At 42.8% G+C, this 26173-nt stretch overlaps 2 protein-coding genes across 4 annotated transcripts in view; one reads left to right on the plus strand and one right to left on the minus strand.

The window, feature by feature from the left end:
* CCN4 (cellular communication network factor 4) overlaps nucleotides 1-5147 on the plus strand; it is a 43361-nt gene extending 38214 nt beyond the window's left edge. For both annotated transcript variants that reach the window (XM_020997919.1, XM_020997920.2), the window contains exon 5: nucleotides 2725-5147. In XM_020997919.1, coding sequence (XP_020853578.1) covers nucleotides 2725-3024 — 300 coding nt within the window. In that variant the 3' untranslated portion in view covers nucleotides 3025-5147. The remainder of the gene's footprint in view (nucleotides 1-2724) is intronic.
* A 7419-nt stretch (nucleotides 5148-12566) lies between these two features.
* The window catches only part of NDRG1 (N-myc downstream regulated 1), an 81796-nt gene continuing 68189 nt past the window's right edge, over nucleotides 12567-26173 (minus strand). For both annotated transcript variants that reach the window (XM_020997904.2, XM_078153758.1), the window contains 4 exons: nucleotides 25415-25462; nucleotides 22353-22388; nucleotides 20533-20584; nucleotides 12567-14894 (listed from right to left, as the gene is read on the minus strand). In XM_020997904.2, coding sequence (XP_020853563.1) covers nucleotides 14659-14894; nucleotides 20533-20584; nucleotides 22353-22388; nucleotides 25415-25462 — 372 coding nt within the window. In that variant the 3' untranslated portion in view covers nucleotides 12567-14658. The remainder of the gene's footprint in view (nucleotides 14895-20532; nucleotides 20585-22352; nucleotides 22389-25414; nucleotides 25463-26173) is intronic.

Raw genomic sequence — 26173 nt, forward strand, 5'->3', positions numbered from 1 at the left:
TGTCTATAGCTTGACCTCTGGATTGTATATGGTAATTGTAGGAACAAGTACATGATAGTTCTGCTGGTACAAGATAGTTCTGTTTATACAAGGGAAATTCTACAGAGGTCAGCTTGTTCTTGTAGCAGGGAAAGATAGTTTGCCTCATTGGGGCCCACTCATGAGTTATTGCCAGAGATATGTTCCTAGGGCTGGGGTCCAAGCGTCCCATCACTTGGTTCCTAGGAATGGACTTCTCTCTCCTCTTTCTATTGTTAGTAATCCCTCCCTTCCTTCAAGATCTAGTTCGAGTGCCACCCTCTCCATGAACTCTTCCATAACATTCCCCAGATGAAAAAGTGATATCTCTTTCCTTAAATTTCTTTTAGCACTTTGCCTGGACCTCTCCTCCTCCTTGATAGCATTCTTTTTAGGATCATAGAAGTAGTATGCTGGTAAATACCCAACAATCAACTTTCCAGGGGGAAAAAAAGGATGCATAACACATTTAATCTTCATTATTAACATTTTATCCATCACTTTCTTAAATCTAGATAAACAAAATCAATCGAGTCCTGATTTGTAACCCTTGCTGGTTTCTGAGGTGTAAATATTCACACGGAAAGTTTAATAATCAGTCCAAACCCCCCAGAGCTGGCTCCAGCTCGAATTAGTTAGTTTTGTCCGATGCTCCCTTCTCTCACCACCACCTCTGCCCCCTTTCCCCATCACTCTGCCACCATCTCTGTGGGAGCAGAAAGCCGTCTCATAAGACGGAGTTTGGTTTTATATTTTTCTTTGATTTATGGATTGTTGTTGTTGTTATTGAGCTGTTGTGGTCCTGTCCGAGTCCCAGGACCAAAAAGGGGAAAAAAAGTCATCACCAATTATTGAATACTTTAAAAAATTTTTGTGATTGTATTTTAAAATAAATGTATTTACTTATTTTTATATGCAGTTATAATCTATTCCTCCTTCTGCCATCACCCCCTACTAGAAAAAAAAAATCCCCATCATAAATGCATAGTTAAGCAAAACAAATTCCCACATTGGCTATGCCCAAAAATATATGTCTCTCTTTGAATTTCAAGTTCATCACCTCTGGCAGGAGGTGAGTTGTCTAGACTACTTATCATAAGTATCTCTATACTTAGCTGGTCTAGTCCTCAGGGGAAAAAAAAATGTCTATTGCCAGGAAAGAATAGCCTTTCCACTCTGGCAGAACCCTTGAGAGCTTGTGTTCTGTGGGAATAGCCTTGGAGAATACATGATCGACACTCTCCTCCCACCCCACCCCCACCACATACAAACTCTCTCTCCCTCTCTTCTCTCTCTCTCTCCTCTTTCTCTCTCTCTCTCTCTCTCTCTCTGTCTCTCTGTCTCTCTCTCTCTCTCTCTCTCTCTCTTCTCTGTCTCTCTCTCTCTCTCTCTCCCTCTCTCTCTCTCTCCCTCTCTCCCTTAATCCATAGCCACTTTGATAAATGGCATATCACTAAATACATGTGTTAAACTGAACAGAATGGTTCCATTGAGTAAGCTTTCTGGTCCCTCCAGCCCAGTTTTATGTCTCTGAAGAGGGAATCAAATAATGTGTTACTGGAGGAGACTGAGGTGTTACTTTCTCTAGAGGTCTTTGAGCACCTGATTACTTGGCCCCTCTTTGATGGCTTGTCTCACAACAAGGCAACAGATATGGACTTGCATTTTTACCCACAGTATGGCTGTAGAAAGACAGAAGTAAGGAAAAGAATAAGAAAAAGGAAAATTAAATTTTACAAGAGTGATATATGGAAAAGGGATGAGGAAGAGCTAAGAGACCTGGATTTTAGAATTGAATCGAGTATTAACTCACTATGGGACCTTGAGCATATCACTTCCTGGTTTGGGGGATCAGTCAGTAAACAACCATTTATTAAGTACTTCCTATGTTGCAGACCAGGGGTGGGGAATCTGCAGCCTCGAGGCCACATGTGGCCCTCTAGGTCCTCAAGGGCGGCCCTTTGCCTGAATCCTAGAGGCTGTAGGTGCCACCCCTGCTTCAGACACTGAGGATACAAAGGATGGGAAAAAAAAAAAGTCTCTCCTCTCAAGAAGCTCACATTCTAATGGGGGAGACAATGTAAATAACTGGATATGTACAAGATGTATAGAGATTAGATGGAAGGCAATCTGAGAAGGGAAGGCACTAGCAGCTGGGGGAAGAAAGAGTCATTTTCTTCATTTGTAAAATGAGGAAAATCAACTAAGGCAATTTCTAAAGTTCATTTGGGGTTTACCATTCTAGAATCCTTGTTCTAACATTCTTTATTCTAAGGACACTTTCAGCTCTAACATTCTGTGTTTGTTTTAAGGTCACTTCCCGCTACAAAGTTCTGTGTTCTAGCATTCTATGTTCTAGCATTACCAATTCTAAAGTCTCTTCCTGCTCTAACATTCTGGGTCCTAACAGTCTACATTCTAAGATCTTTTCCATCTCTAATATTCTGTCTTCTAATGTACTGTGTTCTAACATTCCGAGTTCTAAAGTCTCTTCCAACTTTAACATTCTATGTTCCGAGTCCCCTCCCCGTTCTAACATTCTATATGTTAGAGTCCCTCTTGTTCTTAAATTCTATGATTCCAAGGTAAGAAGGATCACTTAAGTTAAAAGGAAAGGGCCAAGGGCTTAGACAAAAGAAGGTAGGCAGTCAATCAAAGAGTACTCTTAAGACCACACTAAATAAATCTCACTTTCTTCTCCTCTAGCCAGGGAAGAAGTGCTTGGCTGTGTATCAACCACAGCTTCCAGTGAACTTAACCATCTCTGGCTGCATGAGCACCAACAGCTACAAGCCTAAGTACTGTGGAAGCTGCACAGATAATAGGTGCTGCACCCCCTACAAGTCCAAGACCATCATTGTGAATTTCCAGTGTCCCGATGGCCCAGGCTTCTCCTGGAAACTTATGTGGATCAATGCTTGCTTTTGCAACCTGAGCTGCAGGAACCCCAATGACATCTTTGCAGACCTAGAACAATACCATGATTATACAGAAATAGCCAACTAGGTAGACAAAAGGCTAGAGAGGCCTCAGGACCCAAGAGGACAACATTTCATGGGGTCAAAGACAACATAGTCTCATAATCTCATTCCCTTCCACACTGACAGATTCCTTAACCTTCAGAGGCCGCTGCAAGATGCCTGTTGATCAACAGAGGTTGGGTTCTCTCATCTAGATCCTAGCTGAATATCACTTTCTGCCTTAACCTTTAAGTCAAGAAAACTCTCTTCATCTACCATTTGGTGCTATTTGCAGAAAAGGCTCAAATGCCTCAAACAGGCAAACCTTAAAATGCTCTCTCCAGCTAACTATTATTAAATGGACAATGTGGTTACTGTTTATTTCATGGTTATCTTATAGCCATTTATAATACAGGAAAATGTAGTCACTCCTAACAGGCTTTGCCTTCCACTTCCAAAGTGCTGGGGAGGTGGGGTAGGGTAAAAATAATGCAACATGTTATTTTTCTACTTCTAGTTCTTTCCCTACAAAAATCTCCATCTGATATCTTTATATGTAATTTCCTCTTTGCCTAAGACTTAAATGAATGGGTCTGCCCTTCAGAAAACCCAACTGGCAAAAAGCCAAGCATGTTTAGCTGATCAATTAAGGGCATTTTTCACCTCGTAGACAGATAAACTCGTGGTGGGGTCCCTTTAATCAGATTTCCCAGTTCATTATGTCTTCTGCAGATAACTCAAAGTCTAGTCTAGACTCTAGCCTGGTAGTAGAGGAAGAAACAAAGACACAGGATTTGAGGTCAAGTTCAAGTCCTTTCCCTTACTATCTATATGACCTTGGACAAGTTGCAAATTCTCTGAGCCATAGTTTCATCTGTAAAATGGAGATAATAATCCCTGCCCTGTCTATCTCACAGGACTTTTGTGCAGATCAAACAATCATGATAAAGCTAAAAGGTGCTATATAAATGTGAGCTATTGCTAGTTACGACAACAAAAGACATATTCTGCTGTCTGGGTCACATCTTAAGTGAACTGGATTATCAACCAGTGAGGTATCTGATCTCCCCAGCACATAGAGTTTGCGAAATTCATGACTAATGCTTCCAGGCCCCTCCATATTATCTTTGTCAGTCCTTCCAGATACTTTCTCCATGGCCCTCCTTATGACCTTGCCTTGAGAGCCAAATGGAAATGATACCCTACTGCCCATCATGAAAAGCTCAAGAAGGTAGCATAGGGCAGTGAGAAATCTGCTTTCTGCTAATTAATGGGCACAGATGTCATTCAATCCTATCAGAAATATCGAGTTAGATGCAAAACTTACATAAAAGCCTAAAGAAGACTAATATGATTGACCATTCTTGGTTAAGAGCTGGTGGTACCATATCCTGCTCCTACGGAGGCAAAGCCTAGTGCTAGATAGGAATGGTAATCTCTGTGATCCAGGTCCAGAGGATTTCAACTCTAGCCTATGGTGATACCATATTGGGTACCATTATTAGATTTCTGTAAGTTATGTGACTTGCTGTGGCTTCCGTCCATGCATGAATGCCATCTGTGTATATCCTGGAGAACAAGGATCTCTGGAGAACTCCCAACAGTCTTGTATCTGTGTTGTAGGAACAGACTGGGTGGGATGCCTGGTAAAGGCAAAAGAAACTAGATTCCTTTGGTTTTGTCGTTTATAATCTTATTCATTTCATCAGTGTTGTTACTCTGTATGTGGTAAGAAAAATGATGTAGCTCAGAAACATTATGTCAAATTGTATCTCTGATTTTTTCTAAAAGGTTTCTAGTTGAGCAGAAATGTGTAAACAATGCCTTGCTTAATTATTCATGAAAATCATTTAACTAATGTTGTAATGGCTGATTGCATATCTTTGTCTATATGTACGTATGTCTATGTGTACATATATAATTTTCAAACTGTGACTTAATATTTAATCTTACAGAGGTATTTTTGTAAAGGATATTTTTTAAGTATAGAAAAATTTATCAGGATTTACAAATAGTGGGCAAAATAAGGTCAGGACACCCATGTTTCATGATGTTGTCCGTTATTCATCATTGTACAGTCCTTCCTCACCCAAAGTGGAAGATTTTTATTATTTCAGTTCTGAGTTTGTGACTTTTCTCCTGAAAAATAATAAATCACCAGCAAAATGACCAATGGACCAATACGAAGTGTTTCATTTCGGCTTCTAGAGTCAAAAATAAAATAAAAATCTCAAACTGAGTATTAAACAAGAATATGGTTAAAAAATAATTACCAACCATTACTTAACAAATCTGCCTGTTAGTGACTTCCTCAACTCTTCACTTTTTCTTAACCCCTCCCCCCATATTGAATCTGTTGCCAGGATCTTTCGATTTTACCCATGTAACATCTCTCAAAATATGCCCCCTTCTCTCTGATGATACCTCTACCACCCTAATGTAGGCCCTCATCTCTTCAAAACTGGACTATTGCAATAGCTTGCTGGTGGGTCTGCCCGCCCCAAGTCTCTTCCCACTCCAATCCACCCTCCAACACCAACACGATTTTCCTAGCACATAGGTCTGACCATGTCATACCTCCCACCCCCTACTCCAGTGACTCCTTATCATTTCCAGGATTAAATATAAAATCCTTTGCTTGGCAAAGTTTTTCATTCATTCATTAATCCATCCATCCATTCATTCATTCAAAGTCTTCTTACAACTCACCATCCATTCATGTTCTCTTCAATCTGCTGACTGGCATTCTTGCTGCTCTTCAAACAAAACATTCCATCCTTCATTTCTGGGCATTTTCTCTGGCTGTGCCCCATGTCTGGAACGCTCTCCTTCCTCATCTTGGCCCCTGGCTTCCCTGACTTCCTTCAAGTCCCAGCTAAAATTCTGCTTTCTATTGGAAGCCTTTACCAAACCCTCTTAATCCTAGTGTCTTCCCTCTCTTATTTATCTCCTATTTATCCTGAACATAGCTTGTTTTTATATATTTGTTTACTTGTTGTCTTCTCTCCTATTAGATGATGAGCTCTTCAAGGACAGGGACTGTCTTTTGCCTTTCTTTGTATCCCTAGCACTTAGCATAGTGCCTCCCTCATAGCCGCTGATTCATAAATGCTTGTTGACCGTTGATTGAATAAATCTTAGAAGAAAATTTAGGAAATGTAAAGGTCACTGTATTTAAAGCCAGAGGACATTTGTTCAAAACTGCTCCGTGCTTCCCGTGTGACCTCAGAAAAGTGACCTGACTTCTCCAGGCCTCAATTTCCTCATCTAGGAAATGAGGCTATTAAAGTAGATGATCTATCGCCAAGTTCCTTCCAGCTCTAAATACCACGATGATGGAAATCAGTCTCATTAGGTTGTTTTTCAGTTGTGTTCAACTCTTTGTGACCCCATTTGGGGTTTTCTTGGCAAAGGTACTGGCGTGGCTTGCCATTTCCTTCTCCAGTTCATTTTAGAGATGAGGAAACTGAGGCAAACAGGGTTAAGTGACTTGCTCAGGGTTACAGAGCTAGGAAGCATCTGAGGTATGTGCTGACAGGTATATATTATTGTTATCTTTATTTCACACTGAGGCTGACAGAGGTTAAGTGATTTGCCCAGAATCACACCAGCTAGTAAATATCTGAAGCTAGGTTCCAATATAAGGAAGACATTTTCTAATAATTGAAGTCATTGTAAAATGGAATAAGCTGTTTCATTAAGTAGTGAGTTCCCTATCACTGAAAGTATTTAAACAACAACAACAATAAGAATAATGACAAGAAGGAGGAGGAGGCTAAGAGGGAAGGAGAAGAGCAGTGGGGGGAAAAGAGGAGAAGGGGGGAGAAGAAGGGGAAGGGATGAAGAGGAAGGAAAAAGAGAAGAGGGGAGGGGAGGAGGAAAAGAAGGAGGAGGAAAAAAGGGGGGAGAGGGAAAAGAGAAAGGAGTCAGGAAGAGGAAGAGGAAGAAAATGGGAAGGGGCAAAAGGAAGAAGGAGAAGGAAGAGAAGGATAAAAGGGAAGGGGGAGGAGAAGGAGAAGCACTAGCATCTACACATCCCTTTAAGGTTTGCAAAGCACTTTAAAATATTATCTCATTTGATCCTCACAGTAACCCTGGGAAGTATGTGCTATTATTATTCCTCTTTTAAAGGTGATAAAACTGAGTCACAGAGAGGCTAAGTGACTTGCCCAGGATAACATGACTAGTCTGGGGCAGGATTTGAACTCAGAACTGTCCCACCTCAAGTCCCACACTCTCACCACTGTGCTACTGTGACACCTAAATGCCTAATAAATAAATAGACCTAAATAAATATGAGGGAGTGAGACTGTATGATCCCTTCTGATTCTAGCATTCTATATTGTAAAGGTCTCTCCTATTTTTTTCTAATTTTTAAAAGATCTATTTTACCCCTAACATTCTAGATTCTAAGGTCTTTTTCAGCTCTAACAATCTATATTGTATAAATATCCCTCTAATTTTAGGTCCCTTCCAATTCAAACATTCTATTAATAATTAAATAGGTTACTAAGGGAAGCCCTACAGAGAGGGGAGAGGGCTAGAGAAGTAGAGTGAATACAGTGTCTGAGACTTCCCTAAAACCCTTGCTGTCCTTGGCTTAAATCTTGGTTTAATCAGTGGGGTCAAACATAAATCCTGTATTTGGCTCATAGAAAGGATTTGCAAAACCGGACCCAGCCCAGAGTAACAGCTGTTACAAGATTTAAAGCGTTCCAGATCAGAGTATATCTTCTGATGACCAGGGAAGCACAAACACCCACAAACAAATAAACATAGGAAAAGGGGACACAGCTGGTAAAAATGGAATATCTTCAAATAAAACCTGATTTCCATACCTGTACCCTGGGCTGACCTGCTGTATGCAAATACCAGCTTAATATCTCTATTAGTTCCTCCTTTTTCCTCCATCCCTGGACAACCTAGCCATCCGAAATTAAGAGGTGGGGGGGGGGGATTAAATCCCTTATCAGCCGGGAGAAACAAATGTTCTCTGATTTAGTAGAAACAAGATCCCACTGAACACACTGTCATACAACCTACTGTCCCACCAGAAAAAAGGGGTCTATGTTTATTACTAACAAGGACTTTTGTTTTTTAATTAAAGGGGCCATCCCTTGACTCACTTCTTAAACAGGCCTATTCACTGAATGGGCTTTGCCTCACTCAAAGTGAGACCTTGGAAAGACCTTAGCTTAAGAAGGCCAAGGTCTCTCACCGAATCCAGGGCTATCTCCAGTTGTCCTGATCGCTATCTGGGCACTGGATGGCTCTGGAGGAGAAAGCGAAGTTAGTGACTTTGCACAGCCCTCCCTCATTCAAATCCAATTCATCTGCAAATCATGTCATCCTCTTCCAGATGTCATGGAAGGACAAACCACCACAGCAAGGACTTACATTTCAATCACTCCTAACAGTGGACTAAGCATTTTCTTCACCTGACAGGTGGTGAAGGTGCTGTCAGAGGTACACCCACCTGCACTCTCATTAAGACCCCTGCTTTTTGCAATCTAACAGTCTGGCAGTAAGTTAATTAGTTAAGCAGGTAAGTGGTGCAGGGGATAGAATGCTGGAGTTGGAATCAGTAACCCCTGAGTTCACATTCTTAGATACTTTCTGTTTAAGCCTGGGCAAATCCCTTAATCTCCCTGAACCTTAGTTTCCCCATCTGTAAAATGAGGACAACAGTAGCATTATGAGAATCAAATGCTATAACCCATATTACAGTGCTTTGCAAATCTTAAAGCATTATATAAATAAGTCATTATATATTTTGGACTATTGCCTCTGGCCACCAGTACACAGAGTGTCAGTGTAGACTTCCCTAAAGGCTGGTCTATATAGGAGTAATCTGCTTTCTCCACCCCTCTATTTCTACAGGTAAGGTATTTAGGGAGAAGGATCCTGTAATTTCATTGGTATAGAACAGGTGGGGAACTCGCTGTCTCAAGGCCACATGTGGCCCTCTAGGTCCTCAAGTGCAGCCCTTTGACCGAAGCCAAACCTCATAGAACAAATCCTTTTACAATCCTCCTTCCATCAAGTCAGGTCTACATCTTCACTATAATAAGAGTTTCATAAAACCCTGACAGATTCAGTGATTTGCCCCATCACACCACCAGTACCTGTCAGATGCAATTCACCCTTTTTCAGAAGCCAGCTCTCTATTCACCAAATCATGCTACCACCCAATTCTAAAGGTCAAAAATAGAGGCAAGTGGAAATATGATGATATTGTGTTAACTAACTTTTTGTTTGAGGTGTTTTTTTTTGGGGGGGGGTGTTGAGGCTAGAGACTTGCCCTGACTTACACAACTATTATCATGTGTCTGAGGCTGCATTTAAACTCAGGTCCTCCCGACTCCAGGGCCAATGCTCTATCCACTGTGCCACCTGGCTGCCCCTTTGTTTGAGGTTTTTTGGCCACAGCTATTCTAACTAAGAGTTTGATCAGCAAGTTTAAAATAAAGAAGTCTATATAGTTGAAGGTGCTAAAAAAAGAAAAAGAGCAACTTTATTTTAAAAATCTGTAAAATCTCTCATCTCTGCTCTCAAGCCCTCATCCCTGCTTTGGAGGTCTCCCCTTCTCATTCACTACCCACCAACCTCCTTTATTAGGTTTGAGCGAGTTACTTTTTAAGGTCATGTGATTTCTTTTTGGAAGCATAATAGGGTAACTCTAATGCCAGTATGATAATACTGTAAAGACGCTTTCAAATAAGAAGTGGCAATGAAATCGATGAGTTGAGTCGAGTCTGCTTCCTCCCCTCCCCATATACACACCTTTCCCCAGAGATAGATGAGGGCAGAATAAAGGGCAGAAATTGTGGATTTGGGAACTCTCTGAGATTGGCAAACATTCTGCAGAGGTCTGGCTGGGGTAGGAGAGTGCTGGAGGTTGGCATCGCATCTTAGAGGATTTCACTGCTACTGGGAGAATTCGCAGGGCAGCCTGTCCTATCCACTAACTTCTTTCTAGTTTGGTCTGGGACCCACTCCTATTCTCCTCTGCTCTAGGTTTATAGAGCTCCAGGGCTCTGTACCTTCACAGGCTGTCACAACTGCAAGCCACAGGGATGCCCATTCTGCTGCAGTCGCCTGGAAGGAATGGAATAGCAGTCCAGAGTTACTAGCAGCAGATGAGGAAAGGCCACAGTGTGCCAATCCTTAGGCCAGAATCCCTTTCTGCCTCCCCTGGTGCCTTGAACTCTTGCCCTTAACCTCAATCCTCTCTCTCTGCAAGCCCTATTCTATCACTGCAATTGCTACCATGTGGGGGGAAGGATACCATCCATGTCAGCACCCTAGCACAAAGCCCTGGTCTTCTCATGCTAGTTCAAGCTCAGTTAAGGTCTAGTAAGTGGAAATGGTTACTTTGAACCTCAGCCCTCCAGTTGCCTCCAAACAAGGGCCCACACCCTAAAATCTAATGAAGTTGATCGGAGGACTCAACTTGACCAGGTACTTCCTGATCCACCCTCCTTCCTCACTGGAAGGATTTTGGCACATGTATCTTTATACCTCTGATGAAGCCCTTTCCATGGGGATAAAGCTAGGGATCTTGTTTTCAGCATAGTGTAATGGAAGTCCATTGGAGGGATTTGTAATACGTGTAGACATTCTGTAAAGGTTCTACTCTGCTATATACAGTGTTAAGAGAAGCCTTTTCAGGGGCAGCTAGGTGGCTCAGTGGATAGAGCACCAGCCCTGGATTCAGGAGGACCCGAGTTCAAATCCTGGCCTCAGACACATAACACTTACTAGCTGTGTGACCCTTGGGCATGTCACTTAACCCCATTGTCTAGCAAAAAAATAAAAAACTTTGAAAAGAAAAGCCTTTTCAATTAGCTGGATCATCAGAACTGGAAGTGACTTCAAAAAGGCATCAGCTGCCATTTCCTCTTTAGCTGCTCACTTTCGATTTGACTCCTTTACTGACAGCCCCCATTGAGTCAATGTTCAAGAGGAAAGGCCTTGGGTGGTCTTCCTGTTGAGGCTAATATGGAGCACTGTGAAATGGGCCTCTGTCCTCAGCCTCTATTTGTAAAGGAATTGGAGCTTCCAAAAGATTGCTAGTTCCTGGTACCCTAGAGCGCCATCATTTTGCAGCCAGTGCTCGTGTCCAACAGAGCATGTGAAGTGACTTTTCAGAGCCCCTTTGAAATGCAGCCCTGTGGTACCTGAGATGAGGATTCGGCTAACAGCTATGCTGTATTAGAATTGTGAACTTCTTGGGAACCATGTTATGGGCTAAGAGTGAATCACTGTTGTTCTACACTCCAATTTCCTTACCCTTAAGTAAGTTTTCCTCTCCTTAAGCGAAGGAGTTGGCTTCCTAAGATCTCACCTCCTTAAATGCTATGATCCCCTGAAAATGTGACTGCAACCTCACCCATAGCCCCTTCCCCTATAGCCAAGTCTTCGATTTACTCTGGTATTCAATCCTATTGTTCAGTACATTCCCACTGGCACCACCACAGGGATTCCTAATTGTGTGTGTCCTGGGACCCACAACACAAAAGGCCGCCAAGTACACAAAACTGAAGACGTCTGCTGGGCCTCAGAAGGCAGAACGTGAACATGTAGGAGATAAGCTTTGGCTTGGCACCAGGCAGGCCCTTGGAGATGTCCCAAAAGGCAGTAACAGCGGCAAACAGTGTTTTCCATCACTTGACGGACCCAGGTAGAAGCTGAATTACATCAGTCATGTTGTAGCAGGCCATCAGAGAGCCCTCCCAACTCAGATTTTATCCATATTTAGGGGAATTCATACCTTATGAACAGAATGCCATGTTTTCCTATTTGTCTATCCATATGGGGGGGTGGGCAAAAATCCTTTTAAACCCTCAACTCGGATTCCTTATCCCCACTTTTCTTTATGGCTTTCCTTTCAAGTATCTATCCTTTTCGTACTAATTGTAACAAAGGACTTCTACCATATTGATCCTACAATAAGCCACTCATCTCCCCAATCTGATTTATATAAATCTGGGGAATACCTGCATTTCCTATTATTTTTTCAGTCTGTAATACATAAATTGTTCCAGTTTTATATGCACAGACACATTCACGTGCCTGTACATGTGGTTGTTATATATACAGATGTGACTATACACACATACGTATTTAAACGTATGTGTGTGTGGCTACAAATTTTACTTTAAAAGGGCACTGCCTAGACTCAGAACAAGGTAGTCATGCACACTTAGTACATGTAAGTCAAGAGTCTGGGGTTCTGCTCTCAGGAGCTATTTACATTTTAAGCCTTATGTCTAACCAAGGAGTACTGGGGATAGGGGGAAGGTAAGGAAACGTTTTATGAAAAAATGCCGAGCCTATGACCTGGGGCTTACTGGAGAAACTCTCTGAGTCCCATTTTCCTTGTCCAGTACATGTGAGCAAAAACGTCACCCTTCCTTCTGTAATTCCAAAAGAGATACTTTGTGGATCAAAAGAGAAAGTGTATAGGATACCTGTAAACCGTGAATTACTATAAAATATGGAAACTATTATTAGTAGCCCAGCACCCGTGGTCTGTTCACCCCACCAAAGCCCGATGTATAAGGCAAAGATAAAGACACAAGGAACTGCAAAGTTACAAATTTATTGGTCTGGAAATAAATACAAATATCTCATTAAGAAACCTTTTTGGCAAGACTTGACACCATACTGTCCACCTCAGGTTCTCAGCCACTTCTGCCTCCCTCACCACCTCTTCTGGCACAAGAACTGTGTGAAGCCTCCAAAGATGGAGGCTCCCAGGGAGTCAATCATCCCAAGCCAGTCATCCTCCCAAAGGTTGATTTGCAATTAACATCCTTCCAACAGGAAAATTCATTAATTAGCTAAAGCATAGGTCCAAAAGCCACACAAAAAACCCCATCATAATTGGTTGCTTTGTTTGACAATGCTTTCTCCAAAAAGGTGGAGGGGAGTTAATTGAAAAATGCAGGAAATTCCAGAATCCTTACATTTTACCAGCTCCCATCACCACCACCACCCCCAAACCCCCAAGGGTTCTCTCTACCTATCACTTGACCAAAACCCCTCTTTTCAGGAAATGGTTCTAAACAAGTAACAACATTATGCCAAAGTCAAAATTCACAGCTATCTTTTTTTAAAGGTCATGCCATTATTCTGAGACTTATTCTTTATAACAGAATTGAAAGGCAAATTCATTTCAGGACACAAAATTCCAGAGTGGTGTTATATTTTTGGCGGGGAAGGGATGGGAATGGGAATGTTGCTTTCTTTAGCCAAGCTGATGTTAGAATACAAATACTCCTTTCCTTCAAGGAACTGCAGAAGGCTGTCTTCTGTTTAATGTGAAAAATGCAACAAGCCCTTTTCCCCATCCAGCCCTGTACCCCACCTTTTACGTATAGTTAGATAACAACCCCCTAGGCCCCAGAGAGATTACATATTACCACAACTCTCTTCCCCATTATTCACATATATGAAATTAAACGTGTAGAATCAGTGATATTCAAGTTGGAAGGGCCTTTAGATCAGAAAGCATGGAACAGAATGTCAAGAGAACTAGAAAATGTCTTAGAACACCCAACAACAGACTGTTCAAGCTGGAAGGGGCTTAGAAGCATGGGACATTAAAACAATGGACAGAGTTGGAAGGGACCTTAGAGATCATTATTTCATAGACAGGGAAACTGAGGACCAGGGAGAAGCAGCAGAGCTCTCAGCCTACGCCATGAAAATTCTTCCCTGTGAAATCGCCAAGGAATGCAAACTCCTTTTAAATAAGGTGAGAATCAAAGGGGAAAAGAAAAAAAAGGAAGGTTCCTCACCACAGTTTAAGGAGAGGTGTGGCAAGGCTGAAATCTCACAAAACATGAAATATACCAGAAGCCCATCAATAACTTTCATTGTGTTTAAAGCCTCGAGTTTACATTGGCTATTTTAACTGAGTGTTAATGGTGGAGAAGAGAATGGGTTTTTATGCTTCAAAATTAAAAGGCGTATAAATGCACAACGTAATTTTAAAGTGTCTACAATTATGATAGTTTGAGTCTGCCAAAAAAAAGAACAAAACAAAACCAAAAACCCACCAGCATAAATGTGAGCTTCACCATTTCCCCTCGTTAGAAAAAAAAAAGCCACCCACAATGCACTGGACTCTCCCTCCTTACATCCAAATAGTGTTGCCTGTATTACAAACTGGGTCAGTTTCTCCTTTTGCTACAAAAACACAGTGGATCGGCTGTACTGCTGACCAAAGGGCCTATGTGACTTCCATTAATCAGGCCAGCCTAAGGGTTTGTTTTATTTTTTTTAAAAAACAACTTTTTCTCTTTTCATATCTTTTTTGGGGGGCAAAATGCCTCTTTCAAGTCTGATGTGAGTGAGAGAAGACAGCAGCAACCAGAATTTTGTGAACAATTTAATCAAGAGACCCATCTCTGGATGCTTGCTTTAGACCGGTCACTGTTATCTTTCCACACTCCAACCCTGCCCCCCCCATATCAAAATGACTCTCCCTCACTTTGTTCTCACCAGAGCTCACTCTTAAAAAATAAGCTTTGGATTAATACCAAGTTATGTGCAGTGTGACAGAGGAGGGGTGGGATGTGGGATTGGGGGAGAAGGGAAAGGAGGCAGCTACTTAAAACAGAGTTCAAACCAGAGCCAGGAGGGAGCTACTGGGCTCTGAGGGGGTCCTTGTCTAACAGGAGACTTCCATGGACTTGAGCCCAGCATTGTCCCCGGTGCTCCCAGAGTTGGGAGTGATCTCAAGGCGGGTGTCTGTGTGGGAGCGACTGCGGGTCCCCTCACTGGTGTGGGAGCGGCTGCGGGTTCCCTCGCTGGTGTGGGAGCGGCTGCGGTTGCCTTCCAAGGAGGTGACGCTGGAGCCAGAGGCTGTGCGGGACCTCATGAGGCGAGTCATGCTGGCAGAAGGCACTGAGGAGAGATAAAAGCGATGGAGACATTCATGGAAGGTCCCTCCAGTCCAAGTCTCCATCTTGCAAACAAAGCTTTGAAGCGGCATGAGAAGAGGTGACACGGCTGTTTAGCTACATATAGCCAGTATCCAGATCTTCTGACTCTCCAGGTTTGTTGCCATCTTTTCTTTCAGCCACTCTAGGTCTGAAAAGCTATCCCCATCACAGAGAATCTCAAGAACATAGGCCTGGAACTCAAAAAAACCTCAGAGGCCACAGAACCCAAGACCTTCGTTTTATAGATGAGAAATCTGAGGCTCAGGGGAAGCTAAATTACTATTCACAATTACTGGTTAAATCTCTCTGGGAGTCAGCTTAATCCATCTACTACAAATCCCCTTCATTTTACAGAATTCAAATCTAACATTCTGTGACGTCCTATGTCAATTAGAAAAAAAAAAAGAATTCCCCATTGTAAAACCCTCTAAACAAAGATATCAATTCTTTGGGACCCAAAATCACAAAATTTGAAAAGTTGGAAGGGACCTCCTGTAGGTGGGAGCCATCTTAAAATGAATCTCCACATGAAAATACCAGAATGTTCAGTGTCTGCTCAAAGTCTTCTGAAGAAGAGAAATGATCACCTCTTAGACTACTCCACTCTTGGACAACTCTTAAGGTTAGCTATGTTTTTCCAACCTTGCTTCTACACAATCTGTTGCCAAGGCCTGTTGATTTTACTTTTGGAACATCTCTCACCTACATTTTCTCTTCTGCCTCCATCCAGGTACAGGCCCTTACCACCTCATGCCTGAACTACTGCAATAATGGTGATGGGTCTACCTGCCAAGTCTCTGTCCACTCCAATCTATCCATTCAGTCACTAAAGAGATTTCCCTAAAGAACACATCTGATCATGGTCATCTCTCTACTCAATAAACTTCAGTGGCTCCTTGTTGCTTCCAAGATCAAATATAAGATCTTGTTTGGCACTGCAAGCCCTTCATATCCCACTGCCACCATCTCCCCCAACCTTTCCAGTCTTTTTACATCATATTCTCCCTCATATACTCTGTGATTCCGTAACACTTGTCTCTTTGTAATTCCCCGAACAAGACACTCTGTTTCTTGGCTCTGGATGGTTTCTCTGGATGTCTCTTACGCCTGAAATGCTCTTCCTCCTCACTTCCCTTAAGTTCCAGCGAAAATCTCACCTTCTACAGGAAGCCTTTCCCAACCCTTCTTAATTCTGTATCTTCCCTCTGTCAATCATTTCCTATTTACCCTGTACCTAGCTTGTTTGTAGATACTGGTTTACAGATATCTTCTCCTCAATTTAGATTGTGAGCTCCTAGTGTCTTCTGCCTTTCACCCAACCCCTTTTTGCACCCTCCCCATCTCACCAGTAAGAACCTCACTGTGACCAATAGTCAAACAGCCTGGGCATATGGGGCACGCAGTATTTGTTGAAGTAATAAACAAATACAATCAATCTGATGCACAGGTATTTGCAGCACCATCCATTGCATAATAGGGACACATACTGCCATACTTGTGTGCACACCATAGCTGTAAACCACTACTGAAGTGTGTGCCCTGGCCCCTTGACCTCTTCCCTTCCCTCTTTGGGATCAGGCAAAAAGGTATGAGTAAGCAGGTTCCAGGGGTCCTGCCTTTCTTTTCTCTCTACTCATAATGGGCAACCTGCACTCCTAAGAAAAAACACAGATGCTTTGTGAGGAAAATAAGAACCTGACTCAGCTTTTCCTATTCCTCTCCAACCAAGAGCATACATTTGGGGGGTGGGGGGTGGGGAGGGAGGAAAGCCTATATTCGGCACCAGTTCCAAGACAAATCAGCTCTGATTCACACCCTGTAAGGTAAACAAATGTGAGAGGCTCGGTGGGTCTTTCTGGTTACCTCATCTGCCAGCAAGTGCTATTTGGGGTTTCAACATTTAGCTCAAAAGGTACAGGGGGTGACAGGGGAGGAGAAAGACACGAACCACCAGGAGGTGGTACCACAGGACAAAGAGGCTGGGTCACGTAGAGGAGAACAAATGGTACACTGGTAACCCTGAGGGGATGGGGGGATGGGAGCAAGGGGCATACAAGGGGGATCCTCATTCTGTGTGTGGGGCTCATAGAAGGCGGCCAGGAGAAAAGGGCAGAAGGATGAGAACAGCATCTAGCACACGGGACTGCTGTGAGGACCAAGAGAACAGAACATGTGCAAAAGTACTATGTGAACATTCGCTTTTAGTTATCAAAGCACTCTGCACACCTTAAGGTACTACATAAATGATAGCTGTTATATACAAGGCCTCCCAAAAGCTTTAAAATTCTAAGTCTTAAAACCAGTTTTAAAACTGCACTAAGACGTTCAGGATACCTGCATATACGTGTTATAAAAACATATGCAATCACGCATGTGTACATATACATATGTATTGCATACATGTGTGTAATATGTACATGTGCGTGTATATTTACTCATGCTCTCATATACATATAAAATAATGAGAGCATGAGAGAATATATACAAATTCAAATTCCTTCATTCATTCATTAGATATTTATTAGAAGCAGACAGGTGGTGCAGTGGGTCAGGAAGACCCAAGTTCAAATTCACCTTCACACTTAGCTGTGTGACCCTGGGCAAGTTACTTTCCCGCTATCTGCCTCAGTTTCCTCAACTGAAAAAAGGGGATAACCACACCTACCTCACAAGATTGTTATAAGGATCAAATGAAATAGTATTTGTAAAATGCTTAGCACAGTACCTGGCTCTACATGAATACTTTTCCTTCCTTTTCCTGCCTACTATGTGTGGGAGGCAGTTCCCTGCAACGGCAAGAATGCTGGACTTAGTCAGGTGACATGGGTTAGACCCCATCCCAGCTCTGCCATTTGGAAGGTGCATAACTTTGGGGAGAAGTCACTTGGCTTCTCTGGCCTTCATGTTTTCTTGTCTATTTCTCCCAAGGGCTGGGTGAAATGATTTCTGAAGCTTTCCTAAAGCTACGTGAAATCCTCTAAAGATACAAAGATGACTACAGTGCATTCTTTTCCCTCAAAGAGCTTATAGTTTAACAGAACAGATGTAATACAAGGGTGACAGAATATAATGCAGTCTGTTCTAAAAGCTCAAATATCCTCTATCCACACACACACACACACACACACAAATTAAAAAGAAAAATCACACCTTTCCTTGATCCTCCCACTCCATCAACAAGCTCTCCTCTCTTCCCTGACAATTCCAACAAAAAGTGTCCTAAGTGCCAGAGAGGGTGTTACAATGAAAAAAATGCCACAGAAGAAGTGGTATCTCTCAGGCATCTCAGAGAAGGCAGAAGGTTGAACTAGGTGACCTCTGGGGTCCCTTTCATCAAAAGATTCTAGAGAATGTGGCCCATGACTAGCTACCACCACCATGGTACTAAACAGAGAACACAGGAAATCACAGCATCTGTCTTGGGCACGAGCCCACATTTCAGAACTGGGCCATGTGTGTGTTTGTCCTGGCTGAAGAACAAACTTCAGTCTCAGCATGGAAGACAGAGAGGGGCAAATTCATACATTTCGCTCCTGTTTATACTCTTACTTTAAAATCAAATAGTTGAACTAAGGCCTTCTGCCTGATTATAGGTCAGAAGTAAATAATCAGAGATTCTAATTGTATGGCACTTGACAGTTTTCAAACTGCTTTTCTCATATTCTTTCTGGCATTTTACACCAGAGAACTAAACATTTTCATGAAGTCGGGGCTTGAAGCCAAACAGTCAGTCTGAAACACTTACCCCTGAGAGGAGAAACCCAAGCCAACACATAATTCATGAGTCTGATTCCTCCCTCCTGGAGAGGTCAGCCAGTGTTTAGGCTTTTGTCGCTGCTCAATCATTGAAGACACTAAAGTGCCATTTCCTTCTCCAGCTCATTTTATAGATGAGGACACTGAGGCAAACAGGATTAAGTGACTGTCCCAGGGTCACACAATTAGTAAGTGTCTGAGGCCGGATCTGAACTCGGGAAGATGAGTCTTCTTGACTCTAGGTCTGACACTCTGTGTACTATGGTGCCACCAGATAAAGGGGCCACAGGATAGAATGTGTTAAACGGGTATTATGTGGCAATGACATGTGTTGGAATGGAGGACTGGATATAGAAACAGAATTGGGTTCAAAGCCTGGCTCTCAGGCCACAGGCAAGTTCACCTGACCTTTTAAAACTGTCATTTCCTCAACCCTAAGAGTGGAGATAATATGTGTACTATCCACCCTGTAGGGTTGTTGGGAGAACCCTCTTTTTTTCACAAACAATAAAAAGTGCTATAGAAATGTGAGTTTATAATCCACATCAAACTGCCTGCCTTCTCAAGGAGAGGGGAGAGGAAGGAAGGAGGGAGAGAGAATCTGGAACCCAACATTTCAAAAATCTAACATTAAAAATTATTTACGTGTAATTGGAAAAAAAAATTAAATACTTATTTAAAAAAAGAAAGGAAACATGAGTTATCAGTTAAGTAATCGGGTGGATTGATTCACTTGGAAAGGAAAAATTGGCAGGAATGATGCCCTCAGATTTGTCATCAGAAGATTCGTCTCTGCTCCGGTTGCCTGTATAACCTTGGATGTCTGTCAACTGGACCTCATCAATCAAAAATGGAGATAATGATATTTCTACTGCATACCTCACAGGACTGTTGTAAATGGTAATGCGCCCTAGATAAGTGCATGCTGTTATATGCCCTTAACTATACTCCATCTGGCCCCCGGGGACCAAGCCAATTCTACATGGCCCATAAGTAGCCTGTTTTTCTAAACAGGCATTAGCATATTGTTATAACCTACTTTTAGCTCCCTAAGTCTCAATCATGGAAATCAATGGAATGAAACATCGGGATGAATGAAACCAAATGACACCCCAAGAGAAAAGGGGACACACAACTCACCCATTACATTTAAGGCTTCTCAGCATCTGAAATAGCTGCCACAAAGTCCTTGTGGTTTATTTTGTAGGAGGGGCAATCATGCTCTTATCCTACCACTCAAGTCTAACTCATTCTGATTTTACACACAATTCTAACAGGTTTGGTTGATAGTTTCCCAGCCCACAGTAGTTACCAAGAAGTAATGGATGACAGCCATAAAGGAACAGGGGAAAAAAAAAAAAAAAACAAGAACAGGTTGACCACAGCCAAAACACAGCATCCTGGCACTGTTTAGTGTAAGAGCAAAGTACCCTATACCATCTTAACAGGTAGATGGGGGACACCAGAAATGACCCACTTCTACTAAAACACACTGTTTAAGGAAGCAGAACATGTGGGTAATGGTTTTGGAAGGGTCTTCACATTAGTCATCCCACCGGGATGCTCCTTTCCCAACAGTACTTGATAAATGTGGCATTAAAGGGACAGAACGTAGCCTGGGGCTCCCTATACCAATGAGGCTGGAATTCACGCCCCTCACCTCCTTGCACAAATGCCTTCCCCCAACTTGACCACTTGATGAGGTGAGCAAACCCACTCCATCTGCTTTAGGGCGTTTCCAAATTCTACCCTCTGGGCTTTGACCCACCCCCTTCCCCCAATCACGGATGAGGGCTGCTCAGACCCTCTTTCTGCATTGTGGGACAAGCATAGCATATACTTACTGTAACCCATTCCCTGGACAAAGTACTTGAAAGCCTCTGCAAGCTTGGCAGGCTGCAAGAGAGAGGGGAAAAAAGAGAAAGCTCCGGTCACTTCTCCAATCTGGAAGCTGGGGCCCTAAGCTTCCTGTGGCCTCTGCTGAACCACCAGACCCTGAGCCCAGACTCAAGGTTCCCAGGACTTGATGGCATAAGATGTAAAAGAGGGGGAAAATGAAGGGAATGGGGTCTTACATGGGACTGCCTCTAAGGTCGCTTCAAGATCTAAAATCTACAATACTATATGATCTATGATTTACTCTTACTAAGCTGTTCACTGGCTTTGTGACCTTTCCCCTTTCTAAGACTCAGTTTTTCCAACTGGATAGATTAATCTATCAATCTATCCTTCCATTTATCAAGCAGGATAGATTAGTTGATTCCTAAGGGCCTTTCCAACTCTGCTTGACATCTCTCTGGGAATCCCGCCCCCAGTTACTCAAAACATTTCAACACAGTAATTTCAAGGGGTGGGACAAATCTGATACCTGAAGCAATTCATTCCCTTGCACCTCCACCCCCGGCCTTTTTTTCCTCTAAAACACCAATACAGTTATTTAGGGAAATTACACCATAACTAATTGCTCTTTACAAAATAAAATGCTATGAAGAAGTACTGGTTTTAGGGTACATAATAAAAATTTAATTAGATTTCTTCCTCCTTTCAAATAGCAGGTCTGGTTATCCCAGTCCAGTGAGTGCTTAAGGTCAACTCCTCAGCAGAGATACACTCAGGAGGCTGCATCAGGAACTTGCCAAAGTGTGTAACAACTGATGGGTATTAACATGTCTGGCAGCTTAGGCCTAAGAAGGTTTCTGTTTACGAGGCCATCTGGGGGGCTTGGCAAGACAAATGTCTTCTAGGTACTACGCATCTCCCAAAATGAGAAAATAAATTATGTAAAGGATCTGAGAGTTGATGTTCCGGGGTGAGGTTTTCTGGGGAAAGTGAAAAGCCAAACTAAAAATGGGGCGGAGGATAATTAATAGTACAGAAATGCAGAACTGGGTTGGCAGGGGCCTCAATTTTTATGGGCTGTTTCCTCGTCTTTAGAAGGAGAGCATCAGAATAGATTTTATATATGTGTGTGTGTGTGTGTGTGTGTGTGTGTGTGTGTGTGTGTGTGTGTGTGTGTGTGTGTGTGTGTGTGTGTGTGTGTGTAGGGGGAGGAAGGGAGGGAGGTCCAGTCAACAAACACTCATTAAGCACTAAATAAGCAGAAAGAAAATGAAGGATAAGGGGGAAGGATGGAGAGAGAAAGGGGAGGAGAGAAATGAAAGGAGGAAGAAAGAGGAAAGGGCAAGATGAGGAAATGAAAGAGATTGTGGGATGGAGAAAGAAGGAAGGCCGAAGGGGAAAGGAGGTGGGGAGAGGGGAAAAAAGGAAAATTGAAACTGGGGATGTACTTAATGAAAAACAGATTGACTAAAGGGGTCAAACAGGCATTTGTGCCAGTGCTGAGGTCTCCCTGGGAATCTTTGTGTGTTGTGTAAATGCTGAGGGCATTTACTACGTGCAGGGCTTGGTTACATGTAGCATAGGTGCTGGATGACAAACCACGGAAGATGATGAGGCGGGGATCAGTAAGGAAAGAGAGGGGAAAATGTGGGTAAGGTTGTTGCAAAACTATTCTACAGAAGGAGCTGATGATTTCCTAAAACTACAGCCAAGCTTTCGGCCCTATCTTGAAAGCTGCAAACTGTAAGACCCCACTTCCCAGTTTTGCAATGTTTATTAAAGGCATTAGGTACAGTTTGGAATGTCAACTGCAGTCTAATGTTACCTGAGAAATTTGTGGCAGGCCTCCACAGTCCGCCATCTAGAAGGAAAGAAAATTTGGTTTATGAGGGGAAACAGCATGAAAAAACCACATACCATGTAGATGTGCTTGCTCAAGTTTTTCAGGAAGCGACAACCACCAATGAATTTCCTGGTTTTTAAATCAGGTGGCTCCCTAGCACATTACTGGAGCTTTTTTCCACACTACTTCCTCCCCTCACAGACTTGACTGTCCAGCCAAACTAGCCTTCTATGCTTGTTATATAATGGTCTCCCATTTCCCACCTCTGGACCTTTGCAAAGTCCATTCCCTACACCTGGAACACACTCCCTTCTTCTCCTCTGTCTTCAAATCTAAGTTTACTTCAAAACCTTCTCCTTCAAGAGGCCTTTCCTGATTTCTCTCAATTCTACTGGTTTCTTCTCCATTCCTTGGAAATTATCTCGTATTTACTTTATAATTATGTGTTTTATATATATATATACACACACACATGTGTATGTTATATATGTATATGTGTGTTACACACACACACACACACACACACACATATATATATATATATATGTATATGTATAAAACTATAAACATGCATGTTATTTTTCCAGAATAGAATGCTAGCTCACGGTAGGTGTTGTCTCCTTTCTGTTTCCCTAGTGCCTAGCACCGTGCCACACTGGGTAATTAATAAGTGTTTACTGACTGATCTGGGCAGCTAGCTGGCAGAGTGGAATTGGAAGGGCCTTATCTTGTTACTTATTAAACTTGTTACTTATTAAACCCATCTTTGGGAAGGAGATGAATTTTGAAAGGACAGGAGGCCCCAGCCCTCTCCTCCTTGACCAAGCTCAAAGCTTCATAAGGCTTCATGGGAGGGCAAGGGGGCCCTGGTGGGACTCCTCTCCCTTCCTCTCATGGAACTGCTAGCCCCTCCCCAAATCCAGGTAAGAGAAGAGTCTGGTGACTCCCTTGTCCCCCTAACAGGGACCTACCAGAAATTCCAAGCAAATGGACTATTTGTAACCAACTCATTATGTTACACCTGTTATAAAGCAACAGCCAGATAAATCTACTGGCCATTGGCTTATTGGCTTCCCCTTCAGGCTAGCTTTAAAATCCATTAGGGAATACATTCCCAAACAGACAGTCAGCAGAGCCCTTGGCTGGACTCCAGTGCCTGGGCCTGCCCTTCAATGGCCTTGAGAGTCAAGGTCTCCCTGTCTCTGGCTTCCTGGGCCAGCAACTGCCCTCCTTTATGGAAGGGGCACTGAATAAAATGCAACCCTTCCCTGAAATCTGCTGTACTGCTAAGGACAAGTCATGAACTCTCTCTGAGCATCAGTCTCTTCCTCTGAAAACGGAGGTGAACACTACAAGGCTGTTGTGAGGAAACGCTCGTTAAGCCTGAAAGAACTTACAGGGGTTGTTATTCTCTGTCCTGTCATCAAAGATCTATACACTTGGGAAAGGAAGGTTATGCACTGAGACTGAAGGCTGAGACGATCCAAGTGTTACACCAGTAGGCATCCAGAAAAGAGTGTAACAAATGGAAAAACATGTATTACATTCTTTTTTTTTTTTTAGGCAATTGGGGTTAAGTGACTTGCCCAGGATCACACAGCTAGTGTGTGTCAAATGTTTGGTCTGAGGCCGCATTTGAACTCAGGTCCTCCTGACTTCAGGGCCAGTGCTCTATCCACTGCACCACCTAGCTGCCCTCATTTATTACATTCTTACTGGGCAGCAAGGTTACAGCACTGGGCCTAGACTCAGGAAGACCTGAATTCAAATCTGACCTCAGCTACTGACTAGCAATGTGACCCTGGGCAAATCACTTAACCCCGTTTGCCTCAGTTTCCTCATCTGTAAAATGAGCTGGAGAAGGAAATGGCAAACCACTCCAGTATCTTTACCAAGAAAACCCCAAATGGGGTCACAAAGGGTCGGATACAGCTAAAAAAACAACTGAACACATTCAGGCACTATACTAAGCCCTAGAGATATGAATACAAGTGAGTGAGGTAGTCCTTGTCCTCTAAGAACTTATATTCTAATTTGAAGCAGCTGGGACAGAGCATACTGAGCCTGGAGCCAAGAAGAGTTTAGTTCCAATACAGTCTCAGACACTTACTAGTTTTGTAAGGGACTGCGTCTCTTTGACACAGTTTTTCCATCTGTAAAATGGCACCTCTCTCCCAAAGGTGTTGTGAAACTCAGATGAGATAATAACTGTAAAGCATTTAGCACAGTGCCTGGCACACAGTAGGTGTTACATAAATGTTAGCTATTATAAGCTATTGGGAGAATACACATGCCTCCATAACGTGGCCTTTCTGTGGAAAATTTATGGAAAAACAGGAGACAAAAATGAGGAAGCATGGTGGTGATCAGTACCAGTGTAGTAAATACCCACACAGACAAGATCCACAAAACAGGGTCCTTCTCGACGTGCTGCTGCTCCTTATGGACAAAGGCTATTCGAGTTTTATCTTTCTATCCTCAGCACCCAGTATAGTACTTGGCACTGACTGGTTCCGGAAGCCCTCCCTAACACCTATCTTTCCTTGGTCTATACTTGGGCTCGGTGTCCTTTGGATTCCCAAGAGAACTTGCATTTATCCAATAAATAAACGCAATACACAGACCCCCTCTGTGTGTCCCTCACCTTGACCTAGACTCCACACCTGACTATGGACTTTACCACTATGACTAGAAATTCCCTTAGTTCCTGGAACTTTCCCAACCTGAAACATTCATCTACCACGCTGAGCTCCTTGTTCCACTGGTGAGTTCCTTCCAGCAGCCTCCATTTTGAAGACAGGCACAGGCTGACCATGCTTCATTCTCCTCTTGGCTGTGCTTCTGACTCTCTGGCCTTGATTTCCCACCCCCCTTCACCCCCACTTTTATCAGCTCCCTTTTTTATGTGGTGTTCCCTCATTAGAATGAAACTCCTTGTACAGGAACAATACAACAAATAAATGCTTCCTACCTGTCTGTCTTTCCCTCCCCTCCCCTCCCCTAGCTTCCCCTTCCCCAACATGCCCATTCATTCACCATGTTACCTTTAGGAGTGTGGTCTTGGTTGGATCCAGTTTAGAGTTGCACTCCACCTATATAAGAGAAGGACAGATTTGCCTGTGTTATCTTTGCTTTCAGAGAGATCTCATACCTACAGCTGAGGCTAAAAAAACTCCCCTAATTCATGCCCTCAGTTTCTTTCTAAACATATTACGCAAACCATTACCATCCCTTGGGCATGTATCCTCTTCCTGCATAAAAGGTAATGAATTACCTTTAGAGCCCCTTTTATTTTTAAAATTCTACAGAATAACAGGATTAAGAGCTGGAAAGGATGTTAGAAGCCCCCTGGCCAACCGTACCCCCACCCAGTGCTGGGAATCCTTCTGTAAGAGCCCCTACAAATTGTTACTTAGCCTTTATATAGACAAAAGCTTAAGGGACAGGGGGAATCACTACCTCCCTGTTTCTGGCCCTAACTATAATGAAATTCTTCCACCCACTGAGGCAAAATCTGCCTCCCTCTAACTTCCATCTACTGGCTTTGGTTCTGCATTCTGGAACCACACACAAACAAACCCTACGTTCTATTTTCTTTTTCTTACATGATAGCTCTTCACCCATTTCACAGATTCTCTGAACTAGAAGAGACTTCAGTGTTGCCTGAGAAGCTATTTCCCTTTTGACATCCTCATTAAGTGTTTGGCTGGGACTCGTAACCCACCTACTTTTTTGCCTTTTCTCCTCTAGGTTAAACATCCCCAGTCCTTCAACTGGTTCCAAATGGTGCCTGCCTCTGGATA

This window comes from Phascolarctos cinereus, unplaced genomic scaffold (genome assembly GCF_003287225.1).
Source record: "Phascolarctos cinereus isolate Bilbo 61053 unplaced genomic scaffold, phaCin_HiC Scaffold_4;HRSCAF=312, whole genome shotgun sequence".
In the NCBI taxonomy this organism is placed as follows: Eukaryota; Metazoa; Chordata; class Mammalia; order Diprotodontia; family Phascolarctidae; genus Phascolarctos; species Phascolarctos cinereus.